Source organism: Euprymna scolopes, chromosome 41 (genome assembly GCF_053919585.1).
Source record: "Euprymna scolopes isolate OS-2025 chromosome 41, ASM5391958v1, whole genome shotgun sequence".
Lineage (NCBI taxonomy): Eukaryota > Metazoa > Mollusca > Cephalopoda > Sepiida > Sepiolidae > Euprymna > Euprymna scolopes.
This window is the reverse complement of record NC_136522.1, coordinates 41028011-41051407: the sequence shown is the minus strand read 5'-3', so window position 1 is coordinate 41051407 and position 23397 is coordinate 41028011. Positions and strand designations below refer to the sequence as shown.

Genomic DNA, 23397 nt, shown 5'->3' with positions numbered 1-23397 from the left:
TGGATGTAGCGTCATTGTCGAATACCATTGGATCAATACAAAATCATTGGGGCACTATGCAAGTGACCTCCCTAGGGTTTAGCTCCATTGTCGAATTCCATTAGATTAATAAACAATCATTGTCATAATATGTAAGTGATCTCCCTTGGATGTAGCTTCATTGTGGAATACCATTAGATTAATATACAATCATTGTCATAATATGTAAGTGACCTCCCTTGGATGAAGTTTCATAGTCGAATATCATTAGATTAATATAAAATAATTGTTATGATATGTTAGTTACCTCCCTTGGATGTAGCTTCATTGTCAAATTCTATTAGAATAATGCAATCATTTTAATATGCAAGTGACCTCCTTGGGTGTAGATTCATTGTCGAATTCCATTAGATTAATATACAATCATTGTTACAATATGCAAGTGATCTCCCTTGGATGTATAGTCATTGTCGAATTTCATTAGAATAATATACAATCATTGCCATAATATGTAAGTGACCTCCTTGGATGTAGCATCTTTGTCGAATACCATTAGAATAATATAAAATCATTGGTGTAATATGCAAGTTACCTCCATAGAGTGTAGCTTCATTGCCGAATACCATTAGATTAATATACAATTATTGTCGGATTATGCAAGTGACCTCCCTTAGATGTAGCTTCATTCTCGAATACAATTAGATTAATATACATTCATTGTCATAATATGTAAGTGACCTCCCTTGAATGTAGCTTCATTGTCAGATTCCATTAGAATAATATACAATCATTGTTATAATATGCAAGTGACCTCCCTTGGATGTAGCTTTGTTGTCGAATACCATTAGAATAATATACAATCATTGTTATAGTATGCAAGGTCCCTCCCTTGGAAGTGGCTTTATTGTCGAATACCTAGAGAATAATATACTATCATTGTTATAATATGCGAGTAACCTCCCTTGGATGTAGCTTCATTGTCGAATACCATTAGATTAATATACAATCATTGTTATAACGTGCGAGTGACCCCCCTTTGATGTAACTTCATTGGCGACTACCATTATATTACGCAAATGGCCTCCATTGGATGTAGTTTCATTTTCGAATACGATTAAATTAATACAACATTATTGTCATAATATGCAAGTGACCTCCTTTGGGTGTAGCCGCATTGTCGAATACCATTACATTAATATGCAATCAATGTAATATTGTGCCAGTGAACGCTTTTGGATATGACTACATAGGTGGGTATTTGTACTAGCATAATACCCAGCGGTGCCGGGGATTGTATAAGAAAGGTGGATATATGTACTAGCAAAATACCCAACGTTGCCTGGGATTGGATGTAATAGATGGGATGTTTCCTAGGAGAATAACTGGGATCGGATCAGATGGATGGATATTTGTGGTAACAGAATGCCCCATATAGGAAAATGTTGCGATTTTTGAATGACAGAACATTAATTCACAAATTGGGTGTCATATGAAACCCGCACCCTCCGGACGACAAATATCGAAAAATTGGCTCAAAAAAACCACCAAAAGTGGGTCAGCTGATCGATTTTCTGCAGGGGGGAGGCGCAAAAAGTAACATTTTTATGTTAAACGTTACATATTTTTAAATCGATTTATAAGTGCCCCCAAAAAACGGGCCCCAACTCTTTTACATAATGTGTACATGGGACCCGTTTATTTTGGGTCACATTGTATTTAAAACCCGCTCAGGCATGTCACGTGATCTTGACATCAGCAAGCTGTAATGGCAGTCTGTATATAAAAACATTGTTGTTATCGGTAAAAAAAATAAAGAAATTAAACTATGAACTTCTATGCTATGACAACGTTACCAAAGTTATTAGTAAGTTAAAAATAGTAAAATCCGAGACTTAAACCAAAAATAATGCGCAAAAATGATAAGTAAATAAAATAAGTACGCTTAAAAATATTTGGCTTGAGAAGATCGATGCCTGTTTGCACAACAAAACAAAATAGCAAAAAAAAACGGCCATTTTCTTTTTATATTAGTAACATTACGACCTAATTCTATTGAGAGGGAGGACGGTGGGAGGCAGGAAGTTGGGAGAAATATTATGAGTTATTTACGACTGATGTTTGTTTCTCTAAAGATTGACATGCAAAACATGACTTCCTCCTTATTTTCTTAGTGGGGGTGAGGAGAGAAACATGAAACCACTTTAATTCTAAAAACAGATACTACACTTTGATCTTATTTAACTATTTTATTGCTGTCAAAAATGAAATTATAATAAAAAATTACAAAGACAAAAATAACGAACAACAAAATTAGGCACAAGGCCCTATAAGAAATTGGGGAGGGGAGGGTTCAGGGTCTTTGTGACTATTTGACAATTAAATAAAATTGGACTTTGAAGTCTCACTCTTGACTGGCAACATTTACCACAATACCTCATTCACTCTGTGGATTCTAATCTAACTAATAAAACCTCAGCGTTAAGAATAAGAAACATATATACAAATGGTAAAAAACTTGTCTGTATGTCTGTGTATGCATTTTTTTAAAACAAATATAGTGTGTATATGTGCATTTGTGTGATGGTAAAGGTTAGATTAAAAGACCAAGTAAAAAAGATGGATTGGAAAAAATTGGTTGATATATATATATACTAGCCAAATGCTCAGCGTTGCCCGGGATGGATTACATAGGTGGATATCTATACTATCAAAATACCCGGCATAGCTCAGGATTGGACACAGTAGGTGTATATGCACTAGCAGAACAACCGGCGTCGCCCGGGATTGTATGGCATAGGTTGATGTGTAATAGCAGAATACCAAGCGTCGCCTGAGATTGTATGGCATAGGTAACGTATAGGTCCGATTCGACAATTTTGAAGGTGCTTGCTTAGTATAGATCCCATTTGACAATTTTTAAGGTGCTTGTGCATTATAGGTCCGACTGAAAAATTTAGACGGTGCTTGTGCAGTATAGGTCCAATTTGAAAAATTTAGAAGGTGATTGGGCAGTATAAGTCCAATTTCAAAAATTTAGAAGGTGTTTGTGCAGTATAGGTCCGATCTGAAAATTTTTAAGGTGCTTGTGCATTATAGGTCTGATTTGAAAAATTTACAAGTTACTTGCGCAGTATATATGTTACAATATGCAAGTGACCTCCCTTGAATGTAGCTTCATTATCAGATTCCATTAGATTAATATACAATCATTGTTATAATATGCAAGTTACATCCCTTGGATGAAGCTTCATTGTCGAATTACATTATATTAATATACAATCATTGTTATAATATGCACGTGACCTCCCTTGAGTGTAGCTTCATTGTCGAATACCATTAGATTAATATACAATCATTGTTACAATATGCAAGTGACCTCCCTTGGGTATAGCTTCATTGTCGAATACCATTAGATTAATATACAATCAATGTTATTATATTCCAATGACCTCCCTTGAATGTAGCTTTGTTGTCGAATACCATTAGATTAATATATAATCATTGTTATAATATGCAAGTGACCGCCCTTGGATGTAGCTTCATTGTCGAAATTCATTAGATTAATATACAATCATTGTTATATTATGCGAGTGACCTCACTTGGGTGTAGGTTCATTGTTGAATACCGTTAGATTAATATACAATCATTGTCATAACATGCGAGTGACCTCCCTTTGATGAAATTTCATTGTCAAATACCATTAGATTAATATGCAATCAATGTAATATTATGCCAGTGAACGCTCTTGGATATGGCTTCATATATGGATATTTGTACTAGCATAATACTCAGTGTTGCCGGGGATTGTATAAGAAAGGTGGATGTATGTACTAGCAAAATACCCGACGTTGCCTTGTATTGGATGTAATAGATGGGAAGTTTCCTAGGAGAATAACTGGGATCAGAGCAGATAGGTGGATATTTGTGCTAACAGAATACCCCATATAGGAAGATGTTGCGATTATGGAGTAAAATTATGAAAAATTATTGTCCAAATTAGTAACCTATCCAAGAATTATGAAAAATGATGAAATGCGAGTTATTTGTTGGTGTTTTTATAATGCAATAACACGCCAGATAATGTCACAAAGTAATTAGTTTAGCAAAATGAAAGGATATTATGTGGGTTAAATTATAAAAAACGATTGTCGAAATTAGTAACATATCCAAGAATTATGAAAAGTGATTAAATGTAAGTTATTGGATTGGTGTGTTTATAATGAAATGAACGGCCAGATATAATCTTAAAGTTTATATTTTAGTAAGACGGCGTCAATTATGTGGGTTCCATCATTAAAAATGATTGTAGAAATTAGTAACATATCCAAGAAAAGTGAAAAAGGACGAAATGTGTGGTATGTGATTGGTGTGTTTGTAATGAAATTACCAGCACAGACAATGTCTCAAATGTATTAATTTAGTTAGAGGAAGGGGATTATGTGGGTTAACTCATGAAACATGATTGTCGAAATTAGTAACATATCCAAGAATTATGAAAAATGATGAAATGTTAGTTATTTGATGTGTATGTTTGTAATGAAATAGACACTCTAGACAATGTCGCATGGTTGTTATTTTAGTAAGAGAGGGGCGATTATGTGTGTTAAATCAAGACCGTCTTAAAAGACAAGATGGCCGGTGGGCAAAAATGATTTAATATGCTGACGTCATCACGGGTAGTCCATGTTGCTTCTTGACACCGGTAAACACCGGTAGTGACTTGTGGATATCTCCATTCAGCAAAGTAAGTTTTAACGTGCTCCCCCTGTATTTAACACGATGTAACTATAATTTAATTCAATATTATCATCCTAAGTTTTTTACCATTCAAAATAAGAAGCTTCAAATAAATTGCTAATATTAAAAAAATTTTTTTTACAGCATACAAAACTAATGAAAATGCGAGACAACATCGACTCTTTTGAAGAGACGATTTTTTTAAGCTGTTGACACATGTTTTAAAAATTTAGCAGAAATTAATTTTCCTGAAATTTTCAATATTTAAAAATAAATTATGCCGGCTGATAACATTTTTAAACTTTTTTTTAAAGCTAGAAAGATAAAATTTAAAAATACTTATATATATATATATATATATATATATATATATATATATATATATATATATATATATATATGAAACTTAAAAGTAAAAAAAAAAACGCGCGTTCATTTCGGTTTGTATTACTGTAAACATAGATTCGAAAAAGTTGTCAAAAAACAAATATATGACAAATAAATGTTACCAAAGGCAAGATAAGTTACTTTTCTACCAAACTAGATATATTTTTCGTGTTTTTATTCAATGTAACATATTTATTCAGCTCGAAAAACAAGGTGTTATAAATAAAAAAACTAGAAAAAATATATTTCAAGCTATGTCACGGTAACATATATTGAGCGAGATTTTTAACAGTATTTTAACCAGTTTTTTTATTTATAACACCTTTTCCCAAACTTACCGTGTTAAAGAGGGAGTCAGACGCCATCTTGAATTTTCCGGGTTTGTATTACTGTACACATAGATTCGAAAAAGTTGTCAAAAAACAAATATATAACAAATAAATGTTATCAAAGGCAAGATAAGTTACTTTTCTACCTAACTGGATATATTTTTTGTGTTTTTATTCAATGTAACATATTTATTCAGCTCGAAAAACATACAGTGTTTACCGATGTATTGGAAAATTTAAAATGGCGGCCGACTCTCTCTTTAACACAGTAAGTTTGGAAAAAGGTGTAGTAAATAATAAACTAGACAAAATACTCTTAGAAATTTGCTCAATATAAGTTACCGTGACATAACTTGATATATATTCGGTGTTCTTTTAATAGTATTTTGTCTAGTTTATTATTTATAACACCTTTTCCCGAACTTACCGTGTTAAAGAGAGAGTCGGCCGCCATTTTAAATTTTCCAATACATCGGTAAACACTGTATGCTTTTTGAGCTGAATAAACATGTTAAATTGAATAAAAACACGAAAATTATATCCAGTTTGGTAGAAAAGTAACTTATCTTGCCTTTGATAACATTTATTTGTTATATATTTGTTTTTTGACAACTTTTTCGAATCTATGTGTACAGTAATACAAACCCAATTTTCCAATACATCGGTAAACACTGTATAGTTTTCGAACTGAATAAACATGTTACATTGAATAAAAACACGAAAAATATATCCAGTTTGGTAGAAAAGTAACTTATCTTGCCTTTGATGACATTTATTTGTTTTTTGACAACTTTTTCGAATCTATGTTTACAGTAATACAAACCCACGTATTTTAACAAACTGAAAATATGGATATAAAAAAATGATTTTGCATGTTATTTTTGTTATGTGGTGAAATAATCTTAAATAAGAAACATGATTTTTTCTTTAGGTTAATTATTTTTTTACTGTGCAATATTTCATGAATTTATTAAAAATATTGTTTTTGATTTTGAAAAAATATTGTGGTTTATTTGCATTTAAAAATATTGTGGTTCATTTTGATTAAAAAATATTCATTTTGATTTTAAAAAAATATTGTTCATTTTGATTAAAAAATATTCACTTTTATTTTTAAAAAAATATTGTTCATTTTGATTAAAAAATATTCATTTTGATTTTTAAAAAAATATTGTTCACTTTGATAAAAAATATTCCTTTTGATTAAAAAAAAATCATTTTGATTTAAAAAATATTGTTCATTTGATTAAAAAAATAGTTTAATTTTAATATTTCAAATGTTTTGCTTGTGTTCTGCTTCAAATATTCATAATCTTACATGCATAATTTTCATTTAATTATATTAAATAAACTTCAAGTTTACTACAAATCAAATCGTGTTCCTTCACTTTTTAAAAATGTAATTTATAAGTAATTAAAGAACGCATTCTTATCTTTAAAATCTATAATACAACGAAATATTCAATTGCTTATAATACTTAAACAAACAACTTGTGTTTTATTATTTTTTTATTATTTTTTATTATTAATATTAGATGAGTTTCAGTATAAATCATCGTGTTCTTTCTTTATTTCAATCCAATTTTGAAGTTTTGTAACGCTGTCTGTAAAAATTACTGTTCATTATTGACAGTCTAAGAGTTCCACATATCTTGCTTGTTGGGACCTCGGTGATGACGTCATTTTTTCAGCTGGCCGGCCATCTTTATAACGAAGGTCACGGTTAAATCATGGAAGATAATTGTCGAAATTAGTAACATATCCAAGAATTATGAAAAATGATAAAATGTGAGTTATTTGATTGGTGTGTTTATCATGAAATAACCAGAGACAATGTCTCAAAGTTATTATTTTAGCAAGAGGAGAGGGGATTATGTGGGTTAAATCATGAAAAACGATTGTGGAAATTAGTAACATATCCAAGAGCTATGAAAATTTCTTAAATGTAAGTTATTTGATTGGTGTGTTTGTAATGAAATAAACAGACCAGATATTGTCTCAAAGTTAGTATTTTAGTAAGAGGGGGTCGATTATGTGGGTTAGATCATAAACAATGATTGTCGAAATTAGTAACATATCCAAGAATTATGAAAAATGATAAAATGTGAGTTATTTGATTGGGGTGTTCGTAATGAAATAGACAGGCTAGAAGAAGTATCAAAGTTGTTATTTTTGTAAGAGGAAAGGGATCGTGTCGGTTAAAGAGGGGGGGCGATTATTTGGGTTACTTCATTAAAAATAATTGTCGAAATTAGTAACATATCCAAGAATTATAAATAATGGTCAAATGTTAATAACTTGATAGGTGTGTTTGTAATGAAAAAAAACAGCCATACAATGTCTGAAAGTTATTATTTTAGTGTTAGGTGATTGCGATAATGTGGATTAACTCATGATAAATTATTGTCGAAATTAGTAACATATCCAAGAATTATGAAAAATGAAGTTTTAGTTATTCGATTGGTGTGTTTATAATGAAATAAACAGCCCAGTCAGTGTAGCAAATTTATGATTTTAGTAAGAATTGGGCAATTAGATGTGCGCACTCATTAAATTTGATTGTCGAAATTCATAACATATCCAAGAATAATAAAAAATGATAAATGTGAGGTATTTTATTGATGTGTTGCTAATGAAATAAGCAGCCCAGAAATGTCTCAAAAGTATTATTTTAGTAAGAGGAGAGGGATTATGTGATTGAACTCAGAAAAAAATGACGTTTGAAATTAGCAACATATCCAAAAATTATGAAAAATGATGAAATGTGAGTTATTTGATTGGTGTATTCGTAATGAAGTAGACAGACCAGACAATGTATGGAAGTTATTATTTTAGTAAAAGGTCGCAATTATTTTCGTTACTTCATTAAAAATAATCGTCGAAATTAGTAACATATTCAAGAATTATGAAAAATGATATAATGTGAGTTACTTATTTTGTGGGTTTTTAATGAAATAACCAGCCATACAATGTCTAAAAGTTATTATTTTAGTGATAGAAGGGGTCGATAATGTGGATTTATTCATGAAAAGTGATAGTCGAAATTAGTACCATACCATAGCCTATGTATCAAAGTTTTTATTTTAGTAAGAGTGGGGGCGATAATGTAAGTTAAATCATGTGACATGGTTGTTGAAATTAGTAACATATCCAAAAATTATGAAAAATGATGAAATGTGAGTTATTTGGATGATGTGTTTGTAATGAAACACCAGCCAAGACAATGTCTCAAAGTTATTATTTTAGACAGGTGAGCGATAATGTGGGTTAAATTGTCGAAATTTGTAACAATCCAAGAATTATGGGATTTAACGAGAAACGTCCACATATATACTTACAGATTCCCCGGAGTCACCCTGGATTCAATGAGATACATGCAAATGTATGCAAGCAGAATACACGGTCGCCTGGGATGTAATGAGATAGATGCAAATATATACTAGCAGAATACTTGGCGTTGCCTTGGATTGAATTAGATTGATTGAAATAGATCCAAATTAAAATCCAGAACGTCTGTATTCCAAGTCCGTAGGAAAATCTTGTTCGCAACAAGTCAAAGAAGAAAGATTATTTCGAATTGTAAAATTTCTTCACTCATGGATAGCGAAACCGATGTACCGAAACCGATGTAACGAAACCGATGTAACGAAATCGTCTATGGCCGTTTACAAAATCTCGTAATGATAAAATACTTGGTTGAAAAAATACAAAGGAAGTAAAATATAGCGGAAATAAGTTTAAAAATTGTTTTCATGACCAAAACGAAAACAAAAGTGATGCGTCAAAATGCACAAATTTGACTAAATGACTAAATGACTAAATGACTAAATGCGTAACAGATGTGAGCTAGACAGCGCGCATAAATTCTAAGTAGATTGTAGATAACAAAGTGAATGAAAAATATTGGCGCTCATATAGACATAATTTTTATAGCAATACTACTTCTACTACTACTACTACTACTACTACTAATAATAATAATAATAATAATAATAATAATAATAACAACATTATTATTAGTAATAATTATAATGATCTTATTAATGTTGTTATCACTTGTAATGTAAATAATAATGAGAATCGCAATTATAATAATAATAGCACAGAAATAAATAAATAAGTCATAATAAAATTCTACTACTACTACTACTACTACTAATAATAATAATAATAATAATAATAATAATAATAATATGACACGACAAATGAAGGAAATGTGCAGATTGTTGATGATAGGACAGAGTGTAGTGGAAGATGTGGATAAAATTGAGAGGAAACGAAGGCCGAGGCAATTATGAATAATTGGGAAAATGATGATAAGTAGCTGGAAAAAAACTGAGGAAATGAGAAGGATCGTTGAAAGACTAAAAAAATTATGGTAGAGGAAAAAGTTATCGAATCACGTGAAAAAACTAGAAACAAAAACGCTAAAATTGCAGGTAGAAAAAAGAAATAAACCAATTAAATATGTGAAATGCGAGAACATCATAGAAACAAATATTTTGCTTCAAGCAGGAAGTGTTTGGATTGCGTTTCTCCAGTTTGCCAAAAGCAGAACTGTTTGTGGCTATTCTGTGATTTATTCCAGCATCAAGGGTAATACTTACTCAGCGTACTACTAAAATATACAAAGCTGTGCGTGACTTCTTTTTTCCTGTTTTTTTTTTTAATTACATTTTCATTCCAAACAAGGCACATTGCCACTTTGGTGTAGGAGGCTACTATCAGGGACATAAGCTACTGGAATACTATGTAGGGAATTGGCCAGTAAGATGTCAGTTCACTATTGTCAACACAGTATTGTCCCAAGAAAAGCCCATGAGGGACTCAACGTCAGCTTACATTGATGACGTATACGTCAATGAAGATGTACAGTCTGCGTCGTGTGTCAAAGAAAAGTTGGCTCAGTTTGGTCTGGAATGCAAGAATCCCGAACGTTTAAGGGAAGGAGCACGTGTATTGGGATTGGATGTTTATGAAGAAGATGGCACCATACAATGGAGGCGTGGCAGTGAAATTCCAAGCATCCCCAACCTCGTTACAAGGCGGACCGTTTTTTCTTGGTGTGGAAAACTTGTTGGTCACTTACCGGTCTGTGGCTGGCTTCGCGCAGCTGTTGGTGTGATTAAACAAAGATATCACAGTAGGGGGTACGGCTATTTTCTGGTTTTATAGGTAAGTGTTTATTCGTGTGATCTGAAGTGGTTTCAATGTGTGTTTTTTTTATTCTCATCAGGCCCATTTCTCACTTGCAGACTTTCTGTGTTCACTTTGACGTATTTATTATCTCTTTATTCTTTGGCGTATTTATTATCTCTTTATTACTGATCAACGTAATTTATTTATTTTATTTATTTTATTTATTTAACAAGAAATATACGTCTAGATTATCTAATTAATAATGTGTAACATATATGCAATCTTTTTATATGCTTTAAATATGGATGGTATATTCTTTATATTAACGTGTATGTAGTAATTAAAACTTAAAACAAAGATATAAATATTAAAGCGTATTACGTACGTCAATATCTATTTATAATGAAAATAGCAGCACTAAAGAAAAACTTAAGATTTAAAAGCAGGAAACCTCCACCCTAAATCCTATAATTTAATCTCTTTGAAAAGGATGTCTATGGCCTAGCGAGAAACATTGAATTTCACAAAAACAAAAACTTCTTCCAGAAGAAACTCGATAATATTGCTAAAATAATTCGGGAATCTAATAACCTGCTTGTAAATGTAGATTACACTAGTAATTTCTACCATCTCAGCCAGCAACAATCTAGTAATAAATAATTTAACGAAAAACTATGAAAAGGCAAACAACGCCAACTTAGTTGAAAATATTAACAGGAAAAGTAAATAAATTACAGAAGATCTGCGGGTTAGCGAGAGGGTTATTAAGCTAAAAGGAAATGAAGCATGCATACTATTCAAGGATCACAAACCTGACGTCTTGAGGAAATTACCTACTATAATACCTACTACAATTCAACTTATTAGTAAAAACAAAGCGTGAAAATGTTTCTATATCTTATAAATAAACATTTCCCACCTGGTAGTACATTTCATGAAATCTTTAACAAAGACTGAACTACAGTTTTACCGAAAACCTGGAAAGAAACATAAAAAAAACACAATAATAAGATATTAAGGAGAAATAATCCAACCGCTGACAATGATAATAGTAGTAACACCAATAGCTGTAATTGCCAAAGATCGACTGAATGCACTCTAAACAATAATTGCTTCACATTTTTGGTGGTATACCAAGCTAAAATATACATGACATAAAACTCAGAAATAGAAAAATTCTATAGATGTACCTCAATGACTTAAACAGATTCTATGGCCATACACTGTCAATATAGATGATGGTACGGACACCTCACTCTCAGTACACTACTGGAAATATAATCGAAGCGAACAAAACACCTACAGTCGAATGGGAGATACTTCATGAGGTAATATTTCAATCCTTAACTACCAATTCTCCATACCCCAGAAGAATATATGAATAAACAAATTTCTAAATAAACTAATGAGACTAAGTGATTTTGATACCCCTCTAATTAATCACTATACTAACCTAAAACCGTCGAAGAATAGAATTTAGTCAAGTTATTGATAGGACTATCCTCTAGCTGCCCCAAATCACTATTACAAGCTATACCGATTAAGACTAACATAAGCAAATGAGAACACAATACACCATTCGCTTAAAAAAGTGATTCCCCTTTGTACACTTACTAATAAAATACCTGAAAACGATTAACCAAAATAGTCTATGTGGATAACACACTTATGATTAGAAAGTTGATATACAACCATGATTAAAATTATGGAGCACCAATGGAGAATCGAGATTATGATTCAATCTTCTATATTTAAATGTTAAGTGAAGCAAACAATAAATTGACTTCAACAACATTCAATATTTCCTTTTTCTCTTATAACAGCTTTTATTTGTTTTTGCAGATTTTTGGCTGAATTGTTGCAGATTTCTTGACACTCTTCATGGAGTTTTATCACTAATTCTTTTTTGATGAACATTTGTGCATTTTCACTCTTTTTACTAGATGGGACCACAAAGTTTCAATAGGATTTAGGTCTGGGTATTGAGGAGGCCACTTTATCACTGCAACCCCTTTTTTTCTCAAACCAGCCCACCAAAAATTTGATGTATGGTACGGGACATTTTCTTGGTGAATGATTACATTACTTACATTATTAAATATTTTAGTCAAATAGGTTTGCTAAACCTCGACCAGCATGTTCGTATAAAGTGTGGAGTTCATTCTGCCATCCCATACAACAGTCCAGTGCTGAAGAAGCTATGCAACCCCAAACCATTAAGTGTTTTCTTCAAATTTCACAGTTGGAACCACACAATCAGAATGAGATTCCCCTCCTTTCCTACGGCGAATATAAACCGCTCCAGGGGTACCCAAAATCTGAGAAAAAATGAGAATTTGCTACTATTTTTGAATAGATGTTATGAATGGGAATTCACATAAACATTTCAATTGTTACTTTCAAAGGATAGGAAATAGAAGCTGTTAACTTGCCTCACAGTTACTTTCATCAGACCAAACAATTTTGGCCCAATCATCAGGTATCCAATTGTCATGTTTTTTTTTTGCAAATTCCAGTAGTTTTTTTCTTGTAGAGACAAGAATGGATTATTCTTTGCTTTGCATCCTTTTATCCCGCTTCTAATACCCTTCTTCTCACTGTACGAGCTGATCTGTTTTTGTTGGCATCCTCCCTAAGTAAAGCAGCAAGTTCTGATGAAATTTTCCTTGTATCCGGAAGGGATGCTGTTTTCAAATATCTATTTTTCCTGGCGGTTGTAGACTTTTTACGGCCTTTATCGAGATTAGTATAGTTTTGAAGCTCGACCTTTCGTACGACAAATATCGACAAATTGACTAAAAACATTAATTTCTTCACCCTCAACTGGGTACTTTTCTATAGGGAGGGGGCGCTTTTTTCGCCGACAGTTTCGAAAGTTATCCCCCTTTTTTTTAATTGACTAGCCTTAATTTAAACCTTCGCCACTTCTGGTTCGGCGATAGACTCCACGGCAATGATGTCACGTTTTTTTTATTTTCACTTTATTTTCCTCCTTCGAGGTACGGGTTCGAGCCTGCCTGCCTGCCTACTACGCCCTTTTCCTCAACACACACATACAAACACCCGAGCAACCCCGAGAACCCAGGCTAGTAAAAATAAATTTATCAGGTTTTGTTTCAGTAGAATAATTAGATAAAGAATAACGAGATAAAGAATACGTCAAAGTGAACGCAGAAGCAGACATATGTATTCTTTACCTCCTTAAATTGGCGTCTATTTTTGTATAGCCGATGATTTTTATATAACTGAATGACCAGCTACGTGTACATGTTAAATACTGTGTATTTAACGTTTTATATATGTACGTGTCTGTTTTTATTTTAGTGCTCGTGATTGTCAATGCAGTGCTTGTTGCGGGGGGGGGTACGCTGTTAACACATATAATAAACATATATAAATATCTTCAACAACAGTACAAATAACAGTACGAAATACATTTTTCAGATAGTTCCTCTTGGAGAACGAATAAACATGTTGCTGGTATCAATACCAAAAAGGGGGGGGGACACATACCTCTATCGTCGGCGGGTCTGGATTGACGTTACTACAAAAGCCGCAATGAAATTTCTTAGGAACGACAATCGACATTAGGATTATTATTTGCAACTTTTATTCCTGTCGTCTCTCCCCCGTTTCTGGAGTTGCACGTCTTTCCTGGTCTTGCGATTTATCCGCTCTCCACTTGACCAACTTCTTTTTGACGAACCTGTCTATTCAACTCGACTGCAAAAACTGAAATGTCTACATGTATATCAAAACTATCTTTTACTTAACTCTCTGACCACATGAGCAATAATAAATGGACATAGCACAAGAAATAATCACCTAATTTTGTCACGTATTTTTTTCATGTTAGTTATCTGACTTTCCCTGAAATTTCATTTTGCTAAGTTAACTTCTATATACATATTGCAGCTAATAAAACATCTACACTACGAATAAACCGTAATAATCATCTAGTTTATTTTCCGGCGTTCCGGAACTAATAGTAGAAAAATATAGCTAACCTTTATAATGTAGCGTAGAGCATGAATTACAAATAGTCGTCTGGAATATTGCAGATATATAATCAGTTCAAAAGAGGAAAGTTAGATACTCTATAGGACTTCATATATATTTAAGGAATCTGTTCTTATTGCTTAGCAATCTAAGTTGAAATGAAAGTCGGTCACTTAAGCTCACGTGCGCAGATCATGATGTTATAATCATAAGATCACTCTAGCCGTCTTGACATTTACGCTTTATATAAATGTTAATTTTAATTGTATTTCTCGCGGTTAACGTTAATCGTGCAGTTTGTTTCTTGCTAATGAAGTCAGAGATGGCTTCATGGTCGGGTTCGAATCTCCCAACCGACTGTAATCGTAAATGTCAGTACTTATTATTCCTGAAGGGATGATATACTAGTGCCTGTAGGTAATTAAAACGTTATTATATATAATATATATGTGAGTGCGTGTTTTTGTATATACATGTGTGTGTGGATTATAATTCATATAAAAATGTGTATTCTTTTTTTCGTAGATTGCGGCGCAAAGGAGAAATGTTCTTTCACAGTCGTTTTGTCATATTGACCGTGGTCATTCTCTGTGTGTTGGACTGTGCCCTGGTGCTTGGGGAACTTATTCTTGATTTACATAGTGTCCGAGGTAAGTGATACAAAAATCATTTTATTCTGATTTTTATACATTCATTATTCTCATTTTCTTTTAAAATCAAATTACCTAAGTTGATTAATATAGTATATAAGCAGTCACGCCTCCATTATTGACAGACATCTTCACTTCCTGCGTTTGTTATAACCAACCATCAACAACATTTCATGAGTCAATTATTTTATTATTTGTCAGATAAACACAGGCTTTCAACAGATCAGTTGACCCGATTCCGTTTGATAATCGATGCCTGTTGTTTCTATCTGGCAATCAGTTTCGTTTGGTTTGCCCGACCGTCAGCGATAGACAAAAGTTTTTGATACGTGACACCATGATCGAATCCTGCCTGCTCCTTCCAATATCGAAAGAGCTCTAAAAAGTATTTTTTTATCAAATGGATAATAGTTTTTATTTTAATTTTCAATTATTGTATTTTTCAACGTTTTTATTTCCGAAAATACTGAATAAAATAGTTTTTTCCGCACAAAATGCGAATTTATCAGACACAAATAATATTCCACATCCACATAAGCGTTACTTAATTATTTTATCTACTACTTTTCTATCTTTTTAAATATCTATTCATCTATCCCTATCTTTTTCTCTCGCTCTTTTGTGTTTCATATAATAGAACTTATTTGCAACCTTTATTATTAACTAGCGGGGGTACCCGGCGTTGCCCGAGTGTGTGTTTCCGGGGCGGGGGGGAGTTTTAAAAAATGTTATGGTAGGTAAGTAGGAAGGATCAAACCCGGAGTCATGAGTGAAAGTAGGAAAATAAAGTGTGAAAAAAAAACATCTGCAACGTTAACAGTTCGGTCACCAAGAAAAGTCCATTCCAGTTGTTTAGGAAAAAAAAACGACTACGGTAGGTCGGCACGAACGTGAAAATATAATGTGAATTGTCCAGCACGGTAACCACTACGCCACAGAGCACTGCAGCTTAGTTTAGTGATTTTAAATAACTTCACATGAAAGAACTACGAAGCCAAACCGGTGTTCTCTTCTCAACTGTTCCTTGTGAACGATCCCCAAACGGTGTTAAGTGGTGGCAGGAGGAGGAATTTATTAGAGAGAAAATATTTTACCACTTCCATTGATCTTAACCGATTTTGGCCGTGACTTCTCAGCAGAAAAAGTATAGAAATCTAAGATTATCGAGGAATTTGAGAAATAATAAGCCTATAACACACCTCAGATATTGTTCTGCCGTTTGTGCATATTATATTTGCATGAAATATCTTGATTTTTAATCCTATTAATGTCAAAATCAGACGGGAAAAAAAGAGTTCATTTTATTTATATAGAGAAGAGAAGATTAAAATAACAAAAACGAGTAATCATTTCTATCCCTGGAAAAGAGTTCAAGTTTCGCCGAAAATAATATGGGACTTAAATACGGAATCAGGTAAATGTGTCCAACATTTATTGAAAAAGTCGAACTCTGGAACCGACGAAATCTGAGCTGATAGTAGTAGTGTACGCCGATATTCTCTCCAGCACTATATATATATATATATATATATATATATATATATATATATATATATATATATATATATATATAGAAAGCGTCAAGATAGAATAAAATTTATAATATTTTATTCAACACACGGAATACGAAGTAAAGCTGAAAGGTTTCTTATCCCATGAAGTTTCAAAGATAGCTTTTTTTCCGCAGAGGAAAATGGTAGCAGACGATAAGTATATATAACTATGTATTTTTGCTGGTTAGCTCAATTTTTTAAAACAGCTGAGAAAAAAACCCAACAATTTTTTGAAAGAAAGTCAAAGTTTATAGGAAAAACAAAAAAGAATACTGAGCAATATTCAAAAATGTTGGTGTCAAATAACCAGTGAGATTCAAAAGTTCGTAGTAGGTGTGGCGATTAGTATATCCAAGAAAAATTCAGTAAAATATCCTTGGAAATCTTTTTAAAAATATCCGAGGTTGGAGAAGTGATGAAAATCTCGTGTAGACGAATCTTGTATTGAAAAGCGGGAGTAACATCCAGTCTATGGAATTGTTTTTTGTAGATCGGCATATGAGGTCTTTTTAAATACAGAGTTCAAATGTAATAAAGACAAAAAATAAATAACTAAATATGAAGTAGGACAAACTTTCATGACCAATTCAAGTCATAAACTAGCGAATGGGTCAAAATTATAAATAAGGGGAAAAGAAGATTAATAAGTCAAGGTTTGGGGAGGGGTTTTACAATCATGCTAGTTAATGTATGTACTTAAAAGGAATTAAATCGGGCGGATAAGCGGGGTTAAAGAACGGAAAGTGGGTTAGGATAGGGGAATGGGGAGGAGAGAAGCCTAAAAAACGAGAAGTCAGGTTACTTGGTGTAAAGAAAGAACTAAGGAGAAAACCAGTAAAAGATAAATAAGTAGATTCAGAAAGATGTATAATTAAGAAATCTATATACATTGGTAAAGAAAACTGATGTAGGTGATATTTAGGCATAAGCCGTGCATAAAAGAAGAGTTAAAATTGATAAAAACATTGAGAAAGTCAAAACTGAAAAGGTATGTCATTCAAACTTGTGTGTAGTTAGAGAATAAAGTGAAGTGAAATGAATATGATGTTCTCGAACGAGTGTTAAAAGAGATGAGTATCGTAAATAAAAATGATGGATTAAGCGGAAATAAATGTATGTGAAGATATAGAGGGATAAATGGTAATTCATAGTAAAGGGAAGGAGAGTAAATAATTGGACAAGTAAAGTTAAAGGTTAAGGTATTAAAAAGGGTCAAACAATAACGAAATATAGGGAAAAACAAATAAAGAAATAAAGTGTTTATAGAGTAGAGTGATAGAAAATAGAGTGTTATAGAATAGAAGATGTAGAAAGGAATCATGTAATAGCGAAGGGGAAGATAGTATCAAGGCACTAAATAAGGAGTTCGGTAGGGTGCTACGAGGACGAGAGTAGTACCATTAAAACAAGCAACCTTTTGTGTGTCAGAGTTTATATTTCTATATAGTCGCAATCATTCTCAAGCCACTTTTACTTGCGATGAACGGATGCCTGGACGTTCGGAGTGCTCTTTTTCACAGGAGAGTCGTTCTCAGAGAACGAAGGTAGTACTATTAAAACGAGCGATCTTTTGTGCATAAAATGTTATTTTTCTACATAGTCACTACTACTCTCAATTCATTTTTCTAGGAATCCAATGATGCACGTCATTGACAAAAGTTGCTTTCTTAAAGAAAATATTTACAACAAAAATATCTGTACGCAAAAACAAAGCTTTCATGCACTGAATGCATAAGATTAGTGTTGTGGGGACTCAGCCATGCATTAAAGATTAACTCTTCTGACCTGAATAAATAAGCTCAATCTTATTACTCTCGCTGTGGTCAGTGTACTTTTGTAGTCCGCCCTCTTGCCGGAACTTACTACGACTGTTGTTTTTTGTTTATGCCGTTTGTTGTTGTTTTAATATATTTTACTTTTTTTTAACTCATCTCCGTGACTATATGTTTCTTATTGATCTTTCAAGGCAACAACATTTAGTCATAATAGCAATGCAATTTGCAATTCTCTCTAATAGATTCAAGCGGAATGAAAATTAAGAGGCTTTACTACCAATGCAAGGAGTGATCATTACTGATGTCCGAGGAATCCGAACCCAGCTACGAAGTCCTCTGACTTCATTTGCTAGGACATTTGCTAGGCCAGCATCAATTAACAGGAGAATTAAGAGAAATTAAAAACCTACAATGTCAAAAGCAGTAAAAGAGTGTTCTAACGACTCCTTACTGGGGTTCTTTCCTTCCTCACTATCGGAACTATACTATTAGGAAAAATGATGTCATTTTTGGAAGATGTCTCAGCATGGTTTTTCAAATTAATGCATAAATATATTGACAGCGTTAGTGATTAGACAACCCTTGCTTCACAATAAAATTCCACATTACTGCGTTCTTTACCCCTCGACTACCAACACCATTGTATATCATTTCTTGACTATAACTCAGCAGGTTTTTCAAATAATTACACAAATGCAACTTTTACATTACCATGAATTTCAATATTAATGTAGTTCTTATCTTCCACCCACTGACAAAATAATAATAATAATAGAAATGATTTCGTTTCTGGAATATGATTCCGCAGGTATTCTATATTTCTGTAATATGACATTGTGGCTCCAAAACGGACATGACTCTCTCAAGCCCCCCCCCCCCAAAAAAAAACTCCAGAGTTTAAAAGCAACATAATCACGCTTCTTTCAATCCACCACTAACGCCGTGACATCATTCCTGAATTGAAAATTCAGAAAAATATGGATTATCCCCTACAGAAACTTGCCTAGTTCAACTTCACAGAACACCAACAATATATATGAATTAAAGTAATTTTGAGATCGTAAACTGCTTCAGCCATTTCCATGACTGACTCTATATCCTAGCCAGTGTTCAAAATATATAAGTAAGAAAAGACATTTTGAGATCGTAAACTGTTTCAGACATTTTCGGGACTGAATTAATATCTCTCCACTGTTAAAAATATACAAAAATTAAAGTAATTTGGAGATTGTGAACTGTTTCGGCCATTTCCGGGACTGACTACATATTCCTCTCAGACACGAAAAACACTATTACAAATAAACATGAAATAAAATAATTTTAGATCAAATACTGTTTCAGTCATTTCCGGAACGGATTTATATTCCACCACTATCATATAATCCCGGGCAACATCAAGGCTTCTGCTAGTATATATTTCGTATCTAGCTCATTCAATCACGGGCGATGACGGGCTTTCTGCTAGTATATATTTCCTACCAATCTTTTTCAATTCTAGGCGACGCAGAGATTCTGTTGGTGTATATTTCCTACCTATCATTCAATCCCGGGCGACTCTGAGCTTTCTACTAATGTATATTCCCTACCTATCTCATTCAATCCTGAGCGACGCCAGGCCTTCTGCTTGTATATATTTTCTTTTCTATCTCATTCAATCGACAAATTTTCAAACTTAATGCATAAATAAATTGTAATGGTTGGTGATTATACAATTCCTGCTACAACATGAAATTCAATATCCGTGTTTCTTTCTTCCCTAACCTCCGATACCATATCTTTAGAGAAATGATATCATTTCTTGAAGATGACTCAGCAAATTTTCAAATTAATACAATAAATTGTCAAAGTTGCCGATTATGCAACCTTTGCTTCAAGATAAATTTCAATGTCCTAACCACCGACTTCATATTATTAGAGAACGCAACCCTTGCTTCAACATGAACTCCAATGTATTTCCAGCTAGGCGATCTTTTATCCCCCATCATCCATAAACAGAGTAAGGATATATTTTAACTAATACTAAAACAACATGGCCGGTCAATTTTAAAGAAATGGCGACATTTCTGGTTTGCACTTCATAGTAAAATTCATTGTTTTATTTTTAAAATATAGCAACTGTTTTTTGTTCTTCCTTTCAATCATAACTTTTTTCTTCCTCATCGATATTCGATAATTCACTCTTTAAAACGCGGTAATCACGTTGGTAGCAATTTTTTACGTGAAAATCAGTATTTCATTGTGTTATACTGTAACCTCACCCTCATCAGCCTGTTTCGGGAAGTATGAAGTATCGTCATGATAAAAACCTGATGTCATTTACATTACTCAGCATTTTCCAAATATGTATAAAATTACATTGGAAATGTATAGAACTAGATAGAAATAATTCAGGATTTTTCGGAAATGTTAGACCCCGTTGCAAAAAAAAAAAACGGCCAGTTGACACATTTAGTATTACTCGTTTTAGTCAATTTATCGATATTTTTCTGATTATCTGATCTTTCAGTAGACTTTGTTATTATTATTCACGTCTGTCGAACGTTTTTGTCGAACATACAAACACACACACACAATTTTATATATATATATATATATATATATATATATATATATATATATATATATATTAGATGCACAATAAATTATAAATAAAATAAGATACTGATATTGAACAAGTTTGGAACCAAATAACTGCAACACAATTTTTGTTTATAAAATAAACGAGTGTTTATTTCTTTAGAAATATATTTCGGAGATATACTCCTTTGTCAATCTATACATAGTTTTTCCTCTTTTTCTTCGCCATGTCGAAGAATGTTCAATGAAGTCCACGTGATGTTTTTTGTAATAGGGCTAATCTGTTTTCGTTACCAAATCACATGTAACGTTCTGAAAATTTACTAAGATCTATTTTCTGAGAAAAGTTCTGCAGCTTTTCCCCCTCGTCCATGCTCTTTAAGTTAAAATTAACAAAACACAAGTGAGCATCTATACGTATATAGCCCTCCTACAAATTTAGAATTGGTTTATGTAATTCCTGCAGTATAAACAGTCCCACGAGATCAGTACATTGCGCCAAAAAATATCAAATTATTTTTCTCTATTTCTCTTGATTTATAGCTTATTCTTATATTCAATTTGTGTTCTTCTAGTATACTTAACTATATCAATTTCTAAGTTAGTTACATCAATTTCAACCTTAGTAATTTATAGAGCCTTATCCAACAACAAAAAATTGCTTATAATAATCTATATAAAATGTTTGTCCCAGCTTTTCGAACAAATAAATTACATTTTTTTACTAGATCGTCACCACTTATGCCCGAATGACATACGAGGATAATCGTTAATAAGTGTAAGGTGGTAGGTTAGTATTCTTTAAATGTGTAGATTGGGTAGAATTTGAATCATTTAAGGGGGCGACTCAACAAGAGCTTGCGTACATTGAACTTGAAGTCTACCATATTGTAAACGACCAATAGACCAATGTTTCACATGCGGGTAGTTCTAGGAAAATAGCTTTATTCGTGGAATTTGCGTTTAGAATTAGGCACTGATAGAGATTGGTTGCTGATAGTGGAGTGGTTTTTGTGAAAGTTTGGCCAGGGGGAGCATAGATTGGAGCTTAAACGAACACTTGTTATGAAAATAATGATAGAGCAGAGACAGGCTTGCAACGTCTCTTCTGTGCGAAAGAGGTTGCAAGAAAGAGAAAACATCTACTGCCCATTGGGGTTCGAAGCCGGTTTAGAAGGCAAAAGGACGTATTTGACTCATACAAATAGAGACTTAGATTATCGGTGAGTTACCTACTTGATCGGTAAATTGATCCAAATATTTTCCAGCGATTTTGCCAACAGATATGATGTTTGTGTCCCATTGCAGGTCAGAGGGAAAGGTCAGTCATAGAAGTTTGTCAAGACTTGGAGCTTTTCGAAGACGAGAGTTATTCATTTCAATTATGGTCAATGGTGAGTGAGAACGGTTATGATCAAAAGATAGAAAGTTGGTTTTTGATGCATTGAAATAAACCAGATACGTTTTTCCATATTGCACGACTCAAGATCAGAAACGATAAAGAATCAGAAAGAACTTGGTTATTGTTTGCCTTTTGAAGCGTTGCCATAGATAGTAGTGTCGTCTACATAAATGTCTACGAATGATCTAGGAATGTCATTTGGGAGATCATTGACCCAGAACAATAATAGAGTGAGGTCCAGGATGGAATCCCGAGAGACGGCAGCGTTGATACTATGAACTTCTGAGTTCTACCCGTCGACGACTACTTTATACGCCTATCAGAGAGAAAGGATTAAATAATAGCTTGGAAATCTTGTGTAGTGGGCTTTAATGCTATACCCTATCAAAAGCCCTGAATATATCAAGAGCTATTACTCTAGGAACAAAGTCCTTGTCAAAAGATTTACTAATCCTGTGTGATATAACAGATAGCACGTCAGCTATAGATCTAGCAGAACGAAAACCATATCACATGTTACTGAGTGGGTTATTTCTGCTGAGGTGGTTGACCACTTCTTTATTTATCACAGATTCCAGCAACTTACTCATAACACACAGGAGACTGATTGGTCTGTACTGAGAGGCAGATGACCGATGTCCAGAATTTTTTTTAAATGCGGGACAGACTTAAATTTTCCATATTCGTGGAAAGCATTTTTTTCCCCTAAAGGCAACGTTTAAACAGCTTTGTAAGTATGGGAGTTAGTTCAGGTTGAAGCGTTTTGAGCACTTTGATTTGAATGCCGACGGGGCCAATTGCTTTACTGAAATCAAGGTATTTAAGAAGCTTGATAATATCATACATAGGTATTTGGATGTAACATAGCG

General features: G+C 33.0%; 1 protein-coding gene across 4 annotated transcripts in view; it reads left to right on the top strand.

The window, feature by feature from the left end:
• The window catches only part of LOC145266480 (uncharacterized), a 788679-nt gene that overhangs the window by 134173 nt on the left and 631109 nt on the right, over positions 1–23397 (top strand). For all 4 annotated transcript variants that reach the window (XM_080122199.1, XM_080122198.1, XM_080122196.1 and 1 more), the window contains exon 3: positions 15097–15221. In XM_080122199.1, the coding sequence (XP_079978325.1) occupies positions 15097–15221 (125 nt within the window). The remainder of the gene's footprint in view (positions 1–15096; positions 15222–23397) is intronic.